This window comes from Emys orbicularis, chromosome 7 (genome assembly GCF_028017835.1).
Source record: "Emys orbicularis isolate rEmyOrb1 chromosome 7, rEmyOrb1.hap1, whole genome shotgun sequence".
NCBI lineage: Eukaryota > Metazoa > Chordata > Testudines > Emydidae > Emys > Emys orbicularis.
Genome location: NC_088689.1, coordinates 5,496,005 through 5,515,162, shown reverse-complemented (window position 1 = coordinate 5,515,162; position 19,158 = coordinate 5,496,005). Strand labels below are relative to the sequence as shown.

The 19,158-nt window shown below is 42.5% G+C and overlaps 1 protein-coding gene across 2 annotated transcripts in view; it reads left to right on the top strand.

The window, feature by feature from the left end:
* Positions 1-19,158, top strand: part of SH3PXD2A (SH3 and PX domains 2A) — a 372,422-nt gene that overhangs the window by 160,423 nt on the left and 192,841 nt on the right. For both annotated transcript variants that reach the window (XM_065407840.1, XM_065407839.1), the window contains exon 5: positions 6,981-7,072. In XM_065407840.1, coding sequence (XP_065263912.1) covers positions 6,981-7,072 — 92 coding nt within the window. The remainder of the gene's footprint in view (positions 1-6,980; positions 7,073-19,158) is intronic.

Sequence of the window (19,158 nt, the reverse complement as noted above, 5' to 3'; positions counted from 1 at the left end):
AGCTGCACTGTGATAATTAGGCCAATATTTGGCACAGCAGTAAGAAGCATTTAAGAAGCAGTGAAAAGGGGAGAGGGGCAGAGGGAAATATTTTCAGTGCTTTTTCTCATCTATGAACATAAACTGCAGCACTCTGAATGTATTGCTGGTTAATTTAGAAAGTAATCTAACAGACTAGGCAAACTCTGCCTGTAAATATTTGTTGCCCACTGGAATTGATATCTCTGGATGATTTCACTCTTAACCATAGACTTTCAGTTACTTTAGTGTGAATTGTGCTCCTCTGGGCTCATTTGAACCAGTTTCCTTCTTGCATCTAAGATTCTTTGCCAATTTAAAATAAAGAGCAACTTCATATTCTTGCTCTGCCGGGGGAGGGAGGAGCATTTTATTTAATAGGACTTCTAAACTTTGATGGCCAAAATACATCTCTTGGTAAGCATGTGTCCAATACATACTGTGCCTTATGCATGGAATGACCTCTGAGTTGTGGTTCACAAAACCACCATGCTCTTCTTGTTCAACCCCCTCTGAAAAACTCAGACCAACATTTTCAGACTTGGAGTTGCCAATGTAGGAAAGCATTCTTGTTCAGGACAGCACTTAAGCACGTACATAAATCACATTGACTTAAGCATGTGCTTAAAAAGTACGTGCTTCAGTGCCGACCTGACTAGGAATGGGTTTAAGTAAGCATTAAGTACTTTCCTAAATTAAGGACTTAAATCTCGTATTTTCACACCTAAATAAAAGTGGGTGATTTCAGAGGGGCTGAATACTGGCAGCTCCAAGTGAGAAAAATTTGATCTTGCTTGTTGCACATTATCCACATGTTGTGAGATCATAATTAAAAAAAGAAAATTACCTTCCTCTAGATTTCCCAGTCGATCCTCTCTGCTCTATGTCAGTCTTTAAGGCCATTATTCTGCCAAGACTTACACATATGAGTCTTTCTGTTTGTGTCTACTACAGAGCCAAATGAGCACCAAATGAAAAATTAATAATAATTAGAGCTGATCAAAAATGTGTCACATTTTCATGAAAAAAGTCAAAATTTATCTTAAATTTTTGTCAAAATTAAAAAAAAAAAATCAGAAAATTTAGACTAGGTCTTCTACTGTCTTTATAAATATACATACCATAAGAGTCCTTGACTTTGCTATTTTAATGTTCTTTTCATGTAATTTTATTGTGTGTGATTTTCTCAGCTTTTAAAAAAGCAAACTGAAAAAACAAACGTAATTGTATGGAATCATATTGACACTCACGTGGGTCATCATTTGAGTTGGAACCATTAGATCCACAGCACAGATATCTGCCATTTGAGCTAACAAAGTAATTCAATCCAGCCCTTGTCCCTTCTTCATTCAAGCCCAGTAGCTTCCACTCCATGCTGCCTGGAAACCAGCAGGGGGAGTATTGAAAGCACAGTTTTTCTCTGAGTTCAGCAGCCCCTGGCAGCCAGGAGCAGCAATTTCAAGGAAAGTCCTGATCAGTCCCCTGGAGTGCCAGATTGGAGGAGTGTGCTCAGTTGCTTTATGGGGATGGCGCATACGCAGTACATTTGGCATTTAGGAACTCTGCAAGGATGGAGCATGCTCAGTGCAGATGGAATCACTGGAGAATTTAGCTGCCAACCTTTAAGAAGTCTCTACTGAGCATGTGCAAATGGCAGTTTTTCAGAGGCATGTAGCTTGGACACATTTGGGTGAATTTTCACAGGGATGCAAAAGGCACATTCCTGACACAAGGACAACCACCTTGCCAAATTTCAAGCCCCTGCTCCAAAGCATGGGGGCGCTAGAAGTTCTTAGTGAAACAGTGGTAAGCAATTTTTTTTTATCATGGCAAAACCTCTACCTCATTCGGAGAAACAGCTGAACCATTTTCCCTGAAACTTTCCAGAAAATTTCAGCCTAAGGCAGACACCCAGCATGGAAAATTTCAGCCTGAATAATTCAAGACTGAAAAATTGTAAGAAATTGAAAACAGGCTCTTATAATGGGAAGTGCCAAACAGCCTTAACTATATGCAGCACTACCAGCTGCACCTATAATATGCATTTGTATACATACATGTATATACATACATGCACACATCTGTATACCAATGTCTGTAAAACACATCTGTGTGTATATTTGTAAGTATATGTGTCTATACATACACATATGCAGATATGTATACAAAACCACGCTCATGCTCACACACATACAGACACGTTCTGTCCGTAACACACACTCTCCATTCTGTGGTCTGTTTGTGGTTTTGCATTATGTTGAATTGCACTTTCTGTGCTGGCGGACAATAAGCTCCTGTGGGCCTGGATCTGTTCTTTGTTTTACACACTCCATCTAACATACAGCACCATGCACACGGATGGCACCATGTAAATATTAACATTTGCCAAAAGCCTTTATAACTGAAGATTGACTGGATATGAACTGGCAGATGTTGCATCACTTCTAATACGCTTTCTGATATTGGCCATTGTTCTGTGAGTTTTCTCTGGAAACCGCATTCTACCGAGAAAATTGCATGTTGAAATAAAGCCATAAACACCTTTTTCTGAAGGCATATGGCTGTGTGCGTGAGGTATGAGTTGCTCATTACTGCTTTCAATACTCGGCACGGATAAACATGTCATTGCTGATAATATTCTGCAAGCGTGAAAAACTGAATTCCATGTGTTAGCGTTTTTATCTTTCATCTTTCCTGTGCAAATCCTTTACCACTTTGGGATGATTGCTGCTTCTAATGATGTATTTTGCCCCCATTTCCAACCCCTTGCCCCTTCCCAATTGTTTTCATTCCCTTGCCATCTGTTTTCCTCTCTTTCTTTCCCTATCTTGAACTCCCTCCTTTCCTTGACCCTGTCCTGCAGTCCTTCCTTTGCTCTGTTGTATCTTTGCCCTGGGACTTATTCTCTTCCTCAAACTGTTGCTCTTTGTTAACTGTCTTGAATCTCATTAGACTTGTGTAGCTAATGGTTGGTGCATTGTATGGTTGCCTAAGGGAGCTCTGTAAGGGGCAGAACAATGTGTGGTTAGTGCTGCAGTAGCCTCCCAGGCCCCAGCAGCCCCGTCTACACAGAGTTTTCCCAGCAGCAGTGTCTTCTAGGAGATATTACGTGGATCCGGATCCTACAGCCTCTGTGCATCCCCAAATCCTATTGATTTCTGTAGGAGTTTTGGGTGTTAAAACAAGTACAGAGTCAGAGCTGTAGTTTAAAAAACTAACAAAAACTGACTTTCAGTGGGGCTTGTGCTCCAGAGTCATTGAGGTGCTTTTGAAATGTCCCACCTAAATGGGGGGAGGGATAGCTCAGTGGTTTGAACATTGGCCTACTAAACCCAGGGTTGTGAGTTCAGTCCTTGGGAGGGCCACTTAGGGATCTGGGGCAAAATCAGTACTTGGTCCTGCTAGTGAAAGCAGGGGGCTGGACTCAATGACCTTTCAGGGTCCCTTCCTGCTCTATGAGATAGGTGTATATCTCCACATATTAAACTAGGTAGAGCCAATGGTTTTCTTTGTGGATGACCCAAGATTTCCCAAAATAGGGACATAAATTTGGGAGTGAGATTTTCAGAAGCGCCTAAATGACTTGAGCACAAATCCTATTGAAAGTCAATGGGCCTTGTGCTCCTAAGTCACTTAGCCCATTTGAAAATCCACCACATGCTCCTATTTCCATGAATAGCTCCCATTCAAGTGAAGGCCACTTATGTAGGTTCCTTATGTTAGGCACTCTGTGATAGGCTGGGCTCTCTTTAGGTTACATTGGGCATTTTCATAAATTCTGCCCCCCTCAAAATCCTTCTTATGATGGGGGCACTTGGTCTCCAAGTGTTTCAAAAGAGTGTGTAAAGATCTGGCTTGTTTATGAAGATGGGGTATGGCTTGATCCCAGGTCAGGGCTTATCTTCAAACCCGCCAGCTTGTATGTGGTCTGATGAGTCCTTGTGGGCAGCAGAGGTTCGCAAACTGGCCTCCTCTCAGTGGCTGTGTTACAGGAGTCAGCTGCCTCTGGTGCACAGTATCTCTTCTCCTGGTTGCCACCCCTTCCTGTGACACACCCTCCCTTTTCAGCTCATTTGCTCCAAATGGAGCAGGCTCTGTTGGTGTGTCTGTTCAGAACCGGTTCAGCCCAAAGGCCATCATTAGCCTTTTCCTGATTGGGAGGGCAGAGGCGTAGCGAGCGCCCTCCATACCCTCCGACCGGAGGGGGCCCCGCAAGGAAGGGGGCCCCTAAAAGTGGCAAAATAAAATAAATACCGCATTCCAGTTTCTGCATTGTAAGGGGCCCCGCCCGGACATATGTTCGGAAGGGAACACCGTTCGGAGGGGGCCACGTTCTTTGTTGCTATGGCCCTGTGGGAGGGGTGTGTGGACAAAATGTTGTCCTCTCTGACAGTCGCCTCAGGAAGGAGCCACTCTAGACTTGCAGGGCCAAGTGACACTTGGGGATTTATGTTTATTGTTAATGATACTTAGTGCTTACCATGCTCAGTCCTGCAATACTGAAGTCTCTGGAAGCTGCACCATTGACTCCAGTGGTCGCAAGGTCAAGCCCATAAACAACAATAGTTTTTCGAAACACAGAACAGACATTAAATAACTAAGTCTTTCAGCACCCCAGCAAAATAGGGGTTTCTTTCCCTATTCCAGATATGGGTAGCTAGTTTACCTATCTCCTCTGAATTTGGTCTAAAGAGGTTAAGTGACTTGCCCAGAGTCAAAAGGGAGTCAGTGGCAGAGACAGCACAAGCTCTCAGGGCTCCATTCCCTTTCTCAGTCCACTAGATCAAGTCACCTCTCCTTCTGCTTGAAGGCTGAAGCTGAATGAAATGTGCTTTAACCTTGTGTTTGTGTCTTCATTATGTTCATTGTGTTGTGAAATCCAATGACGTTTCTCTTACTCTTATGCTTCTCCCCTCCCCCCTTGGGTAGAATCCAATTTCAAATTTCTACAGTTACTGCTATTCCTGGGCCGGAATTGTGTCTTCTGGATAATGGTTCTGATTTGCCATATGTATGTGTGTGTTTATACGCAATGAGGACAAAACTCACACAACTTTATTTCTTTTAGTTTAAAACAAGACATCAATTATTAATTGTGCAACAGCCGAGATTAGGGCATCTTTATTCCAAGACAAAGCATTTCGTTTTCCATTTGTTTCTTTTCAGTTCTCTATGTGATATATTGAGAGAATGATCTGTGCTCGATGTCATGTTCTCAGCACTGCAGCAGCTATGCCGTTTCCAGTTTGGGCAGCCCAGCATTGCTTCCTCACTGTTTGGCACTCCTCTGCATTTCACCGAAGGCCAGTGTCACTTGGTTCACAAACTCACTGAAGTCTAATATAATTCCCCTACCTGTAATGTGCCTCAAGTAGAATAAAGCAAAACCCTAGACTCTTAAGAAGCCCTTGAATTTGAATTTCAGACCTCTTCAAGTCAGGGATACATGTACTGTAGCTGGAGAATTCAGGGGACAGAAATGCAGTATTAAGTCATTACGTTTTAAATTTTCTGCTGTTCCTCCCCCACTGCAATTATATGGAAACAAATTCCAGTGCTTCTAGAAGTTTGGTTAGACGTAGAACAACGCAGTTAACTGAATCGCACCACCGTGGCTTTTTGTTTCAGATGTGTGTCTGACTAAGATCAATCAGATCTATCACGGGGTTAGTCAAGCCCAGTTCGCCCAGCCATATCCATGAGTTAGTACTAGTGCGATTTTTCATCTGTCTTTCAAGATTGTCTGGAAGGAAGTTCAGGTCTTTTGCCCTATTTTCAACTGACTTAAGAGCCAGACAGACTCATTCTGTTGAACAGGTTTACAATGCCTCTAAGAAGCTTTGTCTATATTTAACTGTTCACGTAGCCTACTTCCAACATGCCTTAGCAAAGGAGAGGGTTAATCCCAGCCCTCTCTTCCCCTTATGCTGTTCACTTCCCTCTGTAAATCTCTGAATCATGTGCAAATCAGAGCACTGATCTGATTCTTTCTTCTCTGCTGCCTCTCACATTTTAGATGAATATTTGACCTTCTCTGAGAGAACCAAGCCATGGAACCTAGAGAGCAAATACCTAAGACATTTTTGGCCTTTACGTGATGTGCTTGTCTTATCTATTTGAATGCTTAGTTTTCAATAGACTTAAAAATAATTGATGTTATCCCACAAATTGCATTTATTATTGTTGAGTGTAATGCGCACTGCATATCGGTACTTTACAGAGTGCATTATTCACCCATGAAAGCTATTGCTCCAATACATCTGTTAGTCTATAAGGTGCCACAGGATTCTGTCGCTTTTTACAGATCCAGACTAACACGGCTACCCTATACTGTACTTGTCCATGATACATTGCAGGTTGTGAAAAATCCTCTCTGCCTGTCTTTCCAACCAATTAATCACTTTTTTTCCTGTTAACTTGCAAGGAAACTCATTGGCAAGTCCTGCATTCACTCCATAAATGAGAGGGTTTATGGAGCAAATTACTCCACGATATTAGTGAGTTTTGAATTTGTAGTTTACGTATTTATTATTTTATTATGTATTTATACTTAGTAGCCATGGCCCCATTGTGCTAGGCACTGTGCAAACACAACAAAGAGACGGTCCCTGCCCTGAAGAGTTTACACTATAAGTAAGATGGACTTGCACAGGAATAGCTAAAATGGAATTTTGCCCCATGTGTCCAAAACCAAACCAGCCATCCCCAAGCCCCTCTGCTTGTTCAGGCACACAGCATAACCCATTTGCACTAACACATGCCACAACTTTTCTTTTCAGGGAAGCACCCTGGCATGATGCTTTTCTTGTTTATTTCCTCTGCTCTTCTAACATCATTCTGCTGACACAATCCAGAATTTTGCATTGTTCCTTTTCTTGCCTCTTGGTTGTATATTTAAGGACCTGTTTCTAAGCTTGATTTCTCTAAACACTTTCCTCTCCCCTCCCTCCTTTCTTTTACAGGCACTGGTCAGACTTCCTCCTCACATTTCACAGTGTGATGAAGTCTTTAGGTTCTTTGAGGCTCGACCAGAGGACATTAACCCTCCGAAAGAGTAAGTGTCATATTTGATTTCCAGCGCCACACGGTGCTTTTGTTTGCACGGAAGGAAGCTGAAGGTCATTCTGGTTTATTACCTCCAATGGATGTGAGAACAGCTTTCTAAGCTTTCAGATGCTACCTGGGAAATGGCCTTGTAATTAGGTAAAAATAAGCCAGAGTGTGTGTGTGGGGGGGATTCAAACACTCCCAAACACAAGTCTTGTCTCCATTCTTCAGGAAGCTCCCTGCCCACTTTTTCATTGTTTCTTGCTGATAATTCTAATGAGAGAACTTTTCCCAGTTTGTTGGTTTTAACTTGCCTGTTATCACTAAGGAGTCATTAAGCTCCTGAAAGCATTGTCTCAGCAGCAGATGGAAATCCTGCCACTTAGAGATTGTCTCATTATTAGCAGCTGCCTCTTTAACTGTACTCCTTCCTGAAGATATTTCGTTTTTTTACTGGAGTATGATCCTGAACCAAAATTGTCTCTGGAGAGTTTATTTGCTGGAAGCAGGAAGCCAAAGCAAAGGTTGAGGGCAAAGCTTTGGTTAGAGATAAAACAGAGTCGTAGCTTTTACCTTGGGATGGATAGATTGATTCAAACAGAGACCTGGCCAAGGATCTGAGAACTAGTACACCTCTACCCCAATATAACGCTGTCCTCGGGAGCCAAAAAATCTTACCACGTTATAGGTGAAACCGCGTTATATTGAACTTGCTTTGATCTGCCGGAGCGTGCAGCCCCGCCCCCCTGGAGCGCTGCTTTACCACGCTATATCCGAATTCATGTTATATCGGGTCGCGTTATATCGGGGTAGAGGTGTACATTTTATTTAAAGAGATGCTAATTCCTCCTGAAAAAAAATTGACAATTATATTTACTAACAATGCTGCTGCTTTAGCTGATATTTCCTCTTCCCCTGTTCTCACTGCCCCAACACACCCACACTTTGTATTACTTGTGATATTTGCCTGCTAAAAACATCTTGACCCCATCCACACTGGGCCTCAAACCTGTGTGCTGCATTGATTGTAAACCGTGCCGGGCTAATTTGGTTTCAACACTGTTTGCATGGCCATTGCAGATAGGGCCAAAACATGTTTAGAGCCATTTGGGTTTTAAACCAGTTCAACCAATGTGGAGCCTGATCCAAAGCCGACTCAGGTCAATGGGAGTTTTTGCATCAGCTCCACTAGGCTTTTGTTCAGGCCCACAGTTCCCAGCCCAGTGTCGAAGAGTGGGAGATTTGTACTTTAAGGGCCTCATCTTCAAAACAATGTCTCCGTTTGTATGCACACAACTGTGCCTGCGTAGGGAAATGCTAGAATTTGCACTCACACTAACCTTGCATAGTCTTTTCTTTTTCTTCAGATTTATAATCTGAGATCTACAAAAAGAGTAAACCTGTCTTTTCAGCTAGGCCTCTTCAGGAGAATTTCTGGGGCGACTGTTAAAAAAGCCATGATTGTATGTTCACTGCTTAGCTCTGCACTGCTAAGTTATTTTAAAAAGTAGGAGGATATGTCCGCGTTAAGGGCTCATTGCACTTGGAATTTACTGTCTGTCACAACATTCATCCAAGAACCTGAATGGGCTTTACAAACATTAATTAACTCTAAAACATCTCTAGAAGGCTGGAAAATGTTGTCCCCATTTTACAGGTAGAGAAACTGAGGCACAGAGAAGAGAAGTAAGTTGCTTAGGATCACAGAGGAAGCCAATGACAGCTTGAAATAGAACCCAGGAATCCTAATTTTAATGATTAGACCACACCCCTGCCTACTTGAGGTACTGATATAGTCCGCATCAGAGTGCCCCACAGTCTTTAATGTTTCCCTACAAGGGAAGGCAGTGCTATTAGTCTCTCTGTGCATCAGTTCTCCATTTGTAAAAGGTAATTTACTTGTTCAAGGTCACACAGGATGCCTATGGTAGAGCAAGGATTAAACCCTGGTCTTCCAAGTTCCAGGATAGCCCTCAAAGCACTGCACAGTCCTTCCTCCCTTCCTACGGCTCTTCTACAGCCTTTGCCAGTCTGAATGTTCAGACAGTCCTAGCTGTTATCTTTGATCCCATTTTCTTTCAACCTCCTTCCACTCTCCCCAGGACAAAAGACTAAAGTTTCACAGCTCAGTACTTGTATCTTATTCCGACGTGATAATGAATGTGATTTGTTTCATTGGAAAGTATAGAGAAAAGCCTGATTAAATCTCATTTTGCTAATGTCTGCAAGACATTAATCTAGCCAGGTTTAAATAAATCCTACCTCGTCTTCTGTAAGCAAACAGATCTTAGGGAAGTTGTCTAAGGTTTCTGCTGGGAGCTCCTCACAAAAGATGTATTGTTGAAATTGAAGGTTAGCCCCTACAAAACCACAATGGAGAAGCCAATGGAAACAGCTTGGTATTTTTCTTTGTTGAGTGAAGGGGAAGGGAAGGAGGTCTATGGCTTGCAGGAATGCTGTGTAGGATCTACGCAAAGGGCATCTCCGTGGAGAACTTGACCCTGAGCCGTCGGTGTGCAAAAGAACAGAAAGAACAGTAAAAAATCCCGGATTTATCCTCTCCTCCTGCTCCTGTATCATGCCCTTCAATTGTCTTCTGCAGAAACAAGGTGGGGCACCACCTGGGCTCTTGGAGTTAGATTCTACTCCCAATTACACTCATAAACCCCAGTCAGGTCATTGGGGTTACATGGGTGTAAAGGAGGGCAGGATTCGGACCCTAATATAATAATTCTTTTTTTTTTTCTTCAGTTACTTCCTCTGGTCTTCAATGGAGATACTGGTCACAATTTTAATTTATATGTAAACTACACACAAAAAACAATGCTAAAAGAATAAGAGTCAAGTCAAGTACTCGAAAGGTTGGAAATGCCAGAATTAGGGGTGTCTGTGCAACCTGAATTAATCCCCCTTGAATATGCTGTGCATCACGATACAGTCTTTTATTTCGTGATCACATACTGTTTTGTCCACACTACCCCTGCCTCATTCAATGAGACTTAGGCATGACGTGGTGTTCAAGGGCCAGCCTTTTAAAATTATTTAGGTGCCTAACTCCATTGATTTAAATGCAAGTCAGGTGCCTAAATACCTTTATTCTGGCCTTAAGTCACTTTTGAGACTATAACTCAGGCTTCTAAGACACTCCTAAGTAGGTGTTTTGGAAAAAATTGCCACTAATCTCTTCTGTCGCTCCATTGACTTAAATGGCATCTGGATTTCACCTTAGTCTCTTACATTACTTAGGTGCTTTTGAAAATGTTGCCCAACATGCCTGTTTCCCGATCTCTCCTCAGAACTCTTATTCTGACATTCCTTCACCCCCTTGTTTATTGCCTTCCCTTTCTGGGTTATGTCTCCTTTGGTTTACAAGCTCCCTGGGGCAGTCAGCTGCAATGAGCCGCACACTCCTGTGGTACGCAGTATAATGATGTTTATTTGATTTGATTTTCAGAAGTGCTGAGCACCTGGAAATCCTACTGCAGACAATGATAGATGCTGGTGCTAAGCAACTCTGAGACAGTCAGGCCCATTACCCTTTGCATGAAGCAGTTTGACCCGAGCTCCCTGTTTAGTTTTACTGTTCCACCTTTTGGGTCACCTCCCAAGGTTTTTGAGCCCTGTGTCCGTGGAATAAGGTATCTCCATCAGCTCTCTTGACCCCCTGCCATACTTCTGAAAACTTCTATGAAGCTTAAAGGCAAATGGCTTGGAAAGTGCCATAGGGATAGTATTGGAACAGGACAGCATAGGCCCCAGGGTGCCATCCCATCAAATTCAATTAGGACCCATCAGCGCTAATGTTATAACGGAGTCAAGGGGCCTGTTTACAACAGGGTTCCTTTCTGCAGTATAGACGGGGTCTTCCTTGTGTTCTGTAACAGAACACAATTAAGGTTCCATCTACACTGCAAAGCTGAATAGTGCTGTAACAACGCCCCCTCTACCAGGATGATACCTGTAGTGAAAACGGGTCCTTAGTAGCCTTCACTCTTGCAAGTGCTGATGATAGCACTAACACATAAAGCAGAGCCTAGAGCTGCATTCCCAACATGCCTTACAAAGCATTAGGGTTTGCTACTACCACATGGACTGTTGCATGGGGGGAGTGACCTTTGAACTGTAGTTTTTGGCAGATAAGGAAAGAAGGAGACCGTTATAACTATTTAGATTTGAAATGTATATATTTGGCAAACTTACATATTTGGAACTTTTGCTGCACCTGCAAAAGCAGATGTAGCAGATATTTAGGTGTGCAAATGGCTGTGCCCAATAAATTGTAGAGTTTTGAATCATTACTGTAGGATTTATTTTGTATTAAAGAGGAAGGCACATATTTGTTTTTCCACCATCCTAAATGAATGAAATGCTGCTCATCTGAATACCACTTCAGCTGATGATGATAAATAACTAATCCAGAAATGGATTAATTTTAGGCTAGGTTTTGCAATTTGAGTTCAAAGCTGAATTTAGGCAAGGGTCCATACTAGACAAGAACAACATCTCCAAGAGATTTTTGTACCCAAAATAACAGAGGTCTGAAGAGAGCAAATGACCTTGCAATAATTCTGCCGTCTTGCATGGTAGGAATCACATATGATCAGCTACTTTTGTGAGTTTTCTGCCAACTTGAACATGCGGTTCACAGGAGAGTTCAAACCGTTCTGGTTTGGATTCAACAAAGAGGGCAGGTTCAGATCTGGGAATTCACTTCTGAAAAACATACTCCAGCCCAGAAATTCTAATAGCCTTGAATTACAGCTCTCTATTTTGGCCCACCTATAACAGCAACAACAACAATAATAAAAAAATAATATTTTGCACTTATAGCAAAGTTTCTTATCTAAGAATCTTTTGATAATAGTAAAGGGTTTTACAAACAGTACACAAATCCAGGAGAGCTTGGAACATATTAAGTAGTAGACAATATAATTTTAAGGGAGGGTTGAAGTATATAACATACTCAATAACTAAAGTTCATGTAATAAAGTACCGAGGCACAATGGTGAGGTATATAATCATGAGCTTTTATTGATCATGTCTGCATTGCATAATGCAGCATTCAAACTCCCAAAGTCCAATGCCTGTATATAGTAAGCTCAGTGTAAAATCCAGGATGGATTCTCCATGGGCAATCTATTCTTTGGTTGTCACAAAGTTCTGGTCAGGAATATAGAGGGTATATTGCCAAGACATTACAGTAACCATGTTAAGGAGCCGTGTTTTAACTTAGAGGTGTACAGCAATGTTAAAGCACAATTCAATAATATAACATATTTTTTCCTGTGCATAACCATGGTCTAAGGTTGTGTTTAAATATGATTGTTTTTGTAGCAATGATGGAGCCTGATTTGTAGTGTAACAAGAACTGGATGCTAGTAAATAGTGACCCTTAAACACAGAATGATTATAATACTTTTGCTGCAAGTTTTAATGTTATAAAACACATTTCTCTGTTCTATTATCAGTGTATTATGCTAATGCGTTGTCATTCATTTGACCCCTTTACAACTATGTTTCCTGAAATATTCAATGCTTGTGTCTCTGTACAGATGTGCTATGCAAAAGCCTGCCATTTCAACTTTTGTTTGTAGTGCATAATGCAATATTTTCCGCAGTTAGCATTCTCATTTTATTGGAATTTATACGGTAGTATCACTATGTCAGTTATTTTTAAGCTGTGCACCTAGCCGAAATGCATTACGGGTGTGTAACACATATCTTTATATTCAGAGAATCATAGAAGTGTTGGAAGAAAGGGACCTTGGGAGGTTTTCTACTCCAGTTCCCTACACTCAAAGTAGGACTACGTATTATATTAGGGAAATTCGTTCCACTTATAAGATTCAGCAGTCGTCATGATAATAACTTACATTTTTATTTGTATGGTGTTGATCATAAAATACAATACAGAACAAACTGATTTAAATTTCTATAAAGATAAAATCATAAGGTGCGATTTTCAAAAGGGTCTAAGTATCATAGCAGCCTAAATCCCATTTTCAGAAGTGACATCAGGCCAGATTTGTAAAGCTATTTAGGTGCCTAACTTCCATTGATTCCAGTGGGAGTTAGGCACCTATATACCCTTAAAAATCTGACCCTTAGGTTAAAATTTTCAAAAGCACCTAAATTACATAGGCACCTAAATCCCAAAGACTTTCAATGAGATATAGACTCCTCAAGGCCAGATTTTTAAAGTTATGTAAGCGTCTTTAAATGCTAAATACCTTTAAAAATCTGAGTGCCTAATTCACTTTTGAAAATAGGATTTAGGTTTCTAAGTCAATTAGGTGCTTTTGAAAATTTTACCCATCATCAGATAAGATGATAATTCAGTGACACTTGGATGGTTGAGAAGTCAGGCATTCCAGAGCTGCAGAATTAAAACGTGGTTAATACCCTTCTGATCTACATGACCTCAAGACTAGAAGATCACTCTCTCTTACCTGAAACCTGGTAGCTGGGTCTCAGAAGCACAGTAAGATACTTGAAAATAGTGTATTTAGTCTTTTACCAACTCATAGTTTCAAGATCTTTGATAGGGTTTCACTTAGAAGATTATCTAAAGTAAATTAACACAGTGCAGGGGATGACAGTGTCTCTTTGATTAAAAAAAAAAAAGGAAATAGCCAATGTCTTACAGGGGCTCTTCAGTGTTGGTTTCACATGGGATTTACTACCTTGTTCACAGTGTATAAATGATTTGGATTAGAACATCCAATATAAGATGTTGAAGTTTGCTGCTGACTGCAGGATTGGTGGTATTAGCAAATAATGCAACTTATGCTGAGAGAAGATTTGAATCTTTTAGTTACTGGGCCAGTAAATGAAAAATGGAATCAAATGTAGATAAACATCAAATAATAAACCTGGAAGAAACGAGGACACAAAATAAATGGAATAGGTACAACAACAGCAAAAAACCCCAAAACAACCAAAAAAGTGGGGGGAGGCGGGTAGGGAGAGAGAAAGGTCAATTGGATAAGTGACTGTATCAAGAGAGGAATAGCAGACATTATCACTGTTCTCATAGGTGCTGGAACTAGGGGTGCTGGGGGGCTACCGCAGCCCCTGGCTTGAAGTGGTTTCCATTATAAACAGAGTTTACAGTTTGGTTCAAGGGCTCTCAGCACCTGCACTATACAAATTGTTCCAGCACCTCTGACTGTTATTGTACAACCAAGTGGTTACACCACATCTTGAATATTGCATGCAGATCTGCTCGTGCTTTCATAGCAAAGACATGATTGTCCCAGAAGAAGGTATAGTGTAAGTGTATAGGGGAGCAAGGATAATTTTTATGCTTGATACTTAGGACTGGGAGCTGAGAGATCTGGGGTGAAACTGGCCCCACTGAAGTCAGTGGGAGTTTTGCCGTGGTCTTCACTGGGGCCAGGATTTCACCACTAGAGTCCCTTTCAAGCTGTGCCACTCACTCAGTGTGACCTTCAGCAAGTCATTTCACAGCTCCATGCCTCAGTTTCCCCAACTATCAATTGGGGAGCATAATTCTTATCTATCTCACAGGGCCTTCTTAAGGCTGAATTCCTTAATGTCTGTGCCTGTTGATATAACTTGGGAATTTAGGCAGAACTGCTTCACTCAAAGAATAGAACGACATCCCACAAAGAACACCCAGACTACTCCACTCACCATCACTGCTCATATTCCAGTGCTGTTATGAAATAGCATGTCTTCTGGAGGGCATTCTTGGTATCGACATGCAAAAATCCAACAACCCAGCTTCGAGTCGCTTTATCCTGCATTGTTTTCGGCAATGGATTAGGGTTGCTTAGGTCTGGCTTGCTATAAATGGCCACAAGATGGACTCTGCTCTCAGTTATACTGGAGTAAATCTGAAGGCACGGAGTAACTGAGATCAGAATCTGGCTCAGATATGTTTATCCCTCATCAGTAGTGCTGCAAACTGGCCTGCTGGGTATGTTGTGTGACCCAAACATAACAATAGTATGGAGGTTAGTAAATCCATAACATTTATGAGTATAAATGAGTTTGAGACAACTTGGTTTTTTGTGTGGAGGTGGGGATTGAAGAGGTCCAGTGAGAAAGCAGAGAAGTGGAGTTTCAGTGAAGAATAGGCTTGTTGGTTCAAGTGGCTTTTCCCCGTCCAACAGATTTTTAGTATATCCTTAAAGAAACAATCAGTGCTGATACTCTGCCGATGCCTTTCCCTAGAATATAAAGTGATAGTGTAATAGTTGTACTTTGTGCTTAACTTCAGAATTCATGTGTAGCTGAGTGGCTAAAGCAAGCCACTTAACCCCTTCTTGCCTCTTTTTACCCATTCGTAATATAAATGTCATTATACCGTTTCACGGGGCGTTCTGAGGCTTGAGTCATATTTGCAAAGTGCTTTCTGATCCTTATATACAAGGTGCTATGCTGCAATGTAAATCTAGAGCTTAGCAATCATAATACTTGTTAAAAATTATCTGCTAATCCTGGAAGAAATATTACCTCTAAAACCTGTCAAGAGAGTATGTTCTGTCAGTTCTCTTTGTATCTGAAATCAGGTGAGAATGCAAAGGGTAGAATTAATTGAGCAAGCAATAGAGAAAATGTGGGATAATGAGGACAGGAAAGGAACTAAAATAGCTGGATTCAAAGCTCATCAAAATCAAGGTGCAAAACCACCCAAACAGGTTTTCACATTGAGAAACATGTCTGGCATTCATTACCCTCAAACCAACACTTCCTGAAATATTTTATCCAGCTAAAACAGGCTGCAAGGTCTTCTAAAACCTCCTAAAAGTCATTGAAACAGGTTGATAGTGGGAGAACTGAACAGCAGGAGAACAATGTTAGGTGTATTTCAAGGGCCCTATAGTTAAAACACAGGAACAGGGACAATAATTCTTACGTGGAGCAGAGGGTATTGAGAGGGCTTAATCAATTACTATTGATAAAGCACTTAGCGATCTTTGGATGGAAGGCTTTAGAGAAGTGCCAGTTATTTTTCCTTACACTTTAGGATAAGCCTGGAATGGAGGGGAAGTGAGAGTGATGGGGACTTCCTAGCCAGATCTGACTTTGTGTAGCTAGGTGAACCTTTGCTAGGGTGTTAATTACACCCGTTGCATTTCCTGTCTGTGTTAGATAGATCACGTCACGCATTAATTCATGATCTGCCAGGCAGGAGGTGGTAGGTTGAATTTTTCTTTCAGGAACGTAGCAGCATTTAATGTCATTGATTTACCAGCCTCCCCCCCCCCCCCGCCCCCCGCCCATAGAATCATAGAATCATAGACTGAAAGGGACCTCGAGAGGTCATCTAGTCCAGTCCCCTGCACTCATGGCAGGACTAAGTAATATGTAGACCAGAGGTGGGCAAACTACGGCACGTGGGCCACATCCAGCCCGCGTGACCCTCCTGCCCAGCCCCATAGCTCCTGGCCCGGGAGGCTAGCCCCCTCCCCCGCAGCCTCAGCTCACTGCGCCGCCGGCGCAATGCTCTGGGCGGTGGGGCTGCGAGCTCTTGCTGGGCAGTGCAGCTGCAAAGCTGTGGCCTGACCCGGTGCTCTGAGCTGCGCGGTGGCCTGGCTGGCTCCAGCTGGGCGGCGCGTCTGCCTGTCCTGGTGCTCTGGGCGGCATGGCTGTAGCGCCGCCAGCCACCGGTGCTCCAGGCAGCGCGGTAAGGGGGCAGGGAGCAGGGGGGTTGGATAGAGGGCAGGGGAGTTTGGGGTGGTAGTCAGGGGGCAGGGGTGTGGATAGGGGTTGGAGCAGTCAGAGGGCGGAGAACAGGGGGGTTGAATGGGGGCAGGGGTCCCGGGGGGGCAATCAGGAAGGAGAGGGAGGGTTGGATGGGGCGGCGGTGGGCGGCCAGGGGACAGGGAGGGGTGGATGGGGCAGGGGTTCCCAGGGGACTGTCGGGGGACAGGGAACAGAGGAGGTTGGATGGGGCAGGAGTCCCGGGGGGGCTGTCAGGGGGTGAGAAGCAGGGCGGGTCGGATAGGGGGCGGGGGCCGGGCCACGCTTGGCTATTTGGGGAGGCACAGCCTCCCCTAACCGGCCCTCCATACAATTTCAGAAACACGATGTGGCCTTAGGCCAAAAAGTTTGCCCATCCCTGACAGGTGTTTGGAGATTTTTAAGAGCAGGTTAGACAATGACATAGATTCCACAACTTCCCTGGGCAATTTATTCCAGTGCTTAGCCACCTTAACAGGTAGGAAGTTTTTCCTAATGTTCAACCTAAACAGCTCTTGCTGCTATTTATTCCCTGCTTTTTTGAAAAACAAGACCTGGCAGGTCAGGTTACTAATGCATTGTTTAATGGAGAAGAAACCAATTTGCCATTTCCATATCTAAATGAATGTTACTGGAATATTGTTGAGTGAAGCTCATTTCCCACTTTTGGAAGAGCGGGGGCTGTGGACAGACATTTTCAGTGGGGCGTTTGCTTATGACTGTGATGGATGACCCACGTGTTGAATGGAGTCAGATGAAGATTGTATATTCTTTAAGCTGTTGTTGATTTATTGCTGGGTAGCATGTCTGGTATTACTTAGCTAGGGATTTCCTATTTTTTTAACGCTTGGGCAGCCTTAACTGTTACACCTCATGGTGTTTCTATGCTGGAGTATATACATATATAAAATATATAATCCAATAGAGAGAGGACCTGAGTCAAAACCCATTGGAATCAACGTAAATACTCCCATTGACTTCAAAGGGCTTTGCATCAGGCCTGTGTAGATTATACTGTATGAATGCACCTGGCCTCTTGGAATCTGAGCTTCCTCCTGCATAACATTTAGCCCTCAGCAGTTCCCTTCAAAGAGAGAAGAAGATGCACTAGGTGTGAAGAGCACTGAATGAAGTTTAAGGCAAGGCAAGGCCCCTTCGTCAGCCGTCTGGTCAGAGTTACAGCTTGTGATTTAAGTCAGTTAGCTATTTTTGCTGACACAGCCACAGTGATGTTAGTGTATTTGACCATCTGTATGTTTCACACTTAGGACCTTATCCATCGATCCCACTGAAGTTAATGGAAAGATGATTCTCATTGACTTTTGCACAGGTTGGATTGGGCTCTCCATTTTTAAGCTATTTTGTATTTCAACCTGGGGTTCAATTTATTTTCATTTTGCTTTCAGCACTTAGGAGAAGAAAAGGCTGTTGTCCCCCACAAGAGACATTGGCACAGAGCAGCAGTTTCTTTAGTCGTGCGTGCATCTGACATAGTGCTGTAGCTTCTCCGCCTTTCTGTCTCTCTCAAGATAATGGGGTGCCTGCTAAGGGACTTACAGAATACTGTATGCAAAAGATAACAGACCCCAAACGGTTGGTAGATAACCACTGTCTGGGCTGTAGGAGACATGCTGAAGATCTATTGGTGAAATAGCTGCCACACCATCCATCTTTTGACTCGTCTGCACGGCCGTCTTTCATGCGTGCTGTCCCCCGAAACACAAACAGAGATCAAATAACAGCCTGTTTTGACTCCAGACTATGGGGTGAGTTATCAAATTATCAAAGCTTCTGATTTAATTGAAATTTCATAGATAACCCTAGACCTGCTTTTAAGTGCAGGTTCAAGTGCCAGTGGGAATTCAATTAAAATGCTTTTAGAAAATTCTAGCATTTTTGCTCAGGAGGCTTATGGAATGGATCTGCTGCTGCTTATCTCTGGCTGTGACTCTATGTCTGGGCTGAAGGCTACTCTACATCTTTAGGGCTATTTTATCCTTTCCGTTACACTGGTGCAAATCTGGAATAACTCAGTTGAAATCAGAGGGCCTATTCCGCCTTTCCCTGGTGTAATAACAACAATAATACCTCCTCTTATATAGTACTTGTCATCAGTAGATCAAAGTGCTTTACAGTCTTCAATGCCTTTGTCCTCACAACACTGTGAGGTAGGGAATAACAACAGAATTAGTCCCTTAGAAAGTAGAATTCCCGTCTTGTTTTTCAGTCACTGCTCGTAAAGCAATTGGGCTAAGCTCAGGAAGGATGTTCTTTTAAACAGAACTTAGATGTATTCTGAACAGAGGATTGACCGTGACTTTGCAATGTTTTAGCCTAACCTAATAAATTCTGGGTCCTTGCTAGAATCTTGCAAGCTGTATT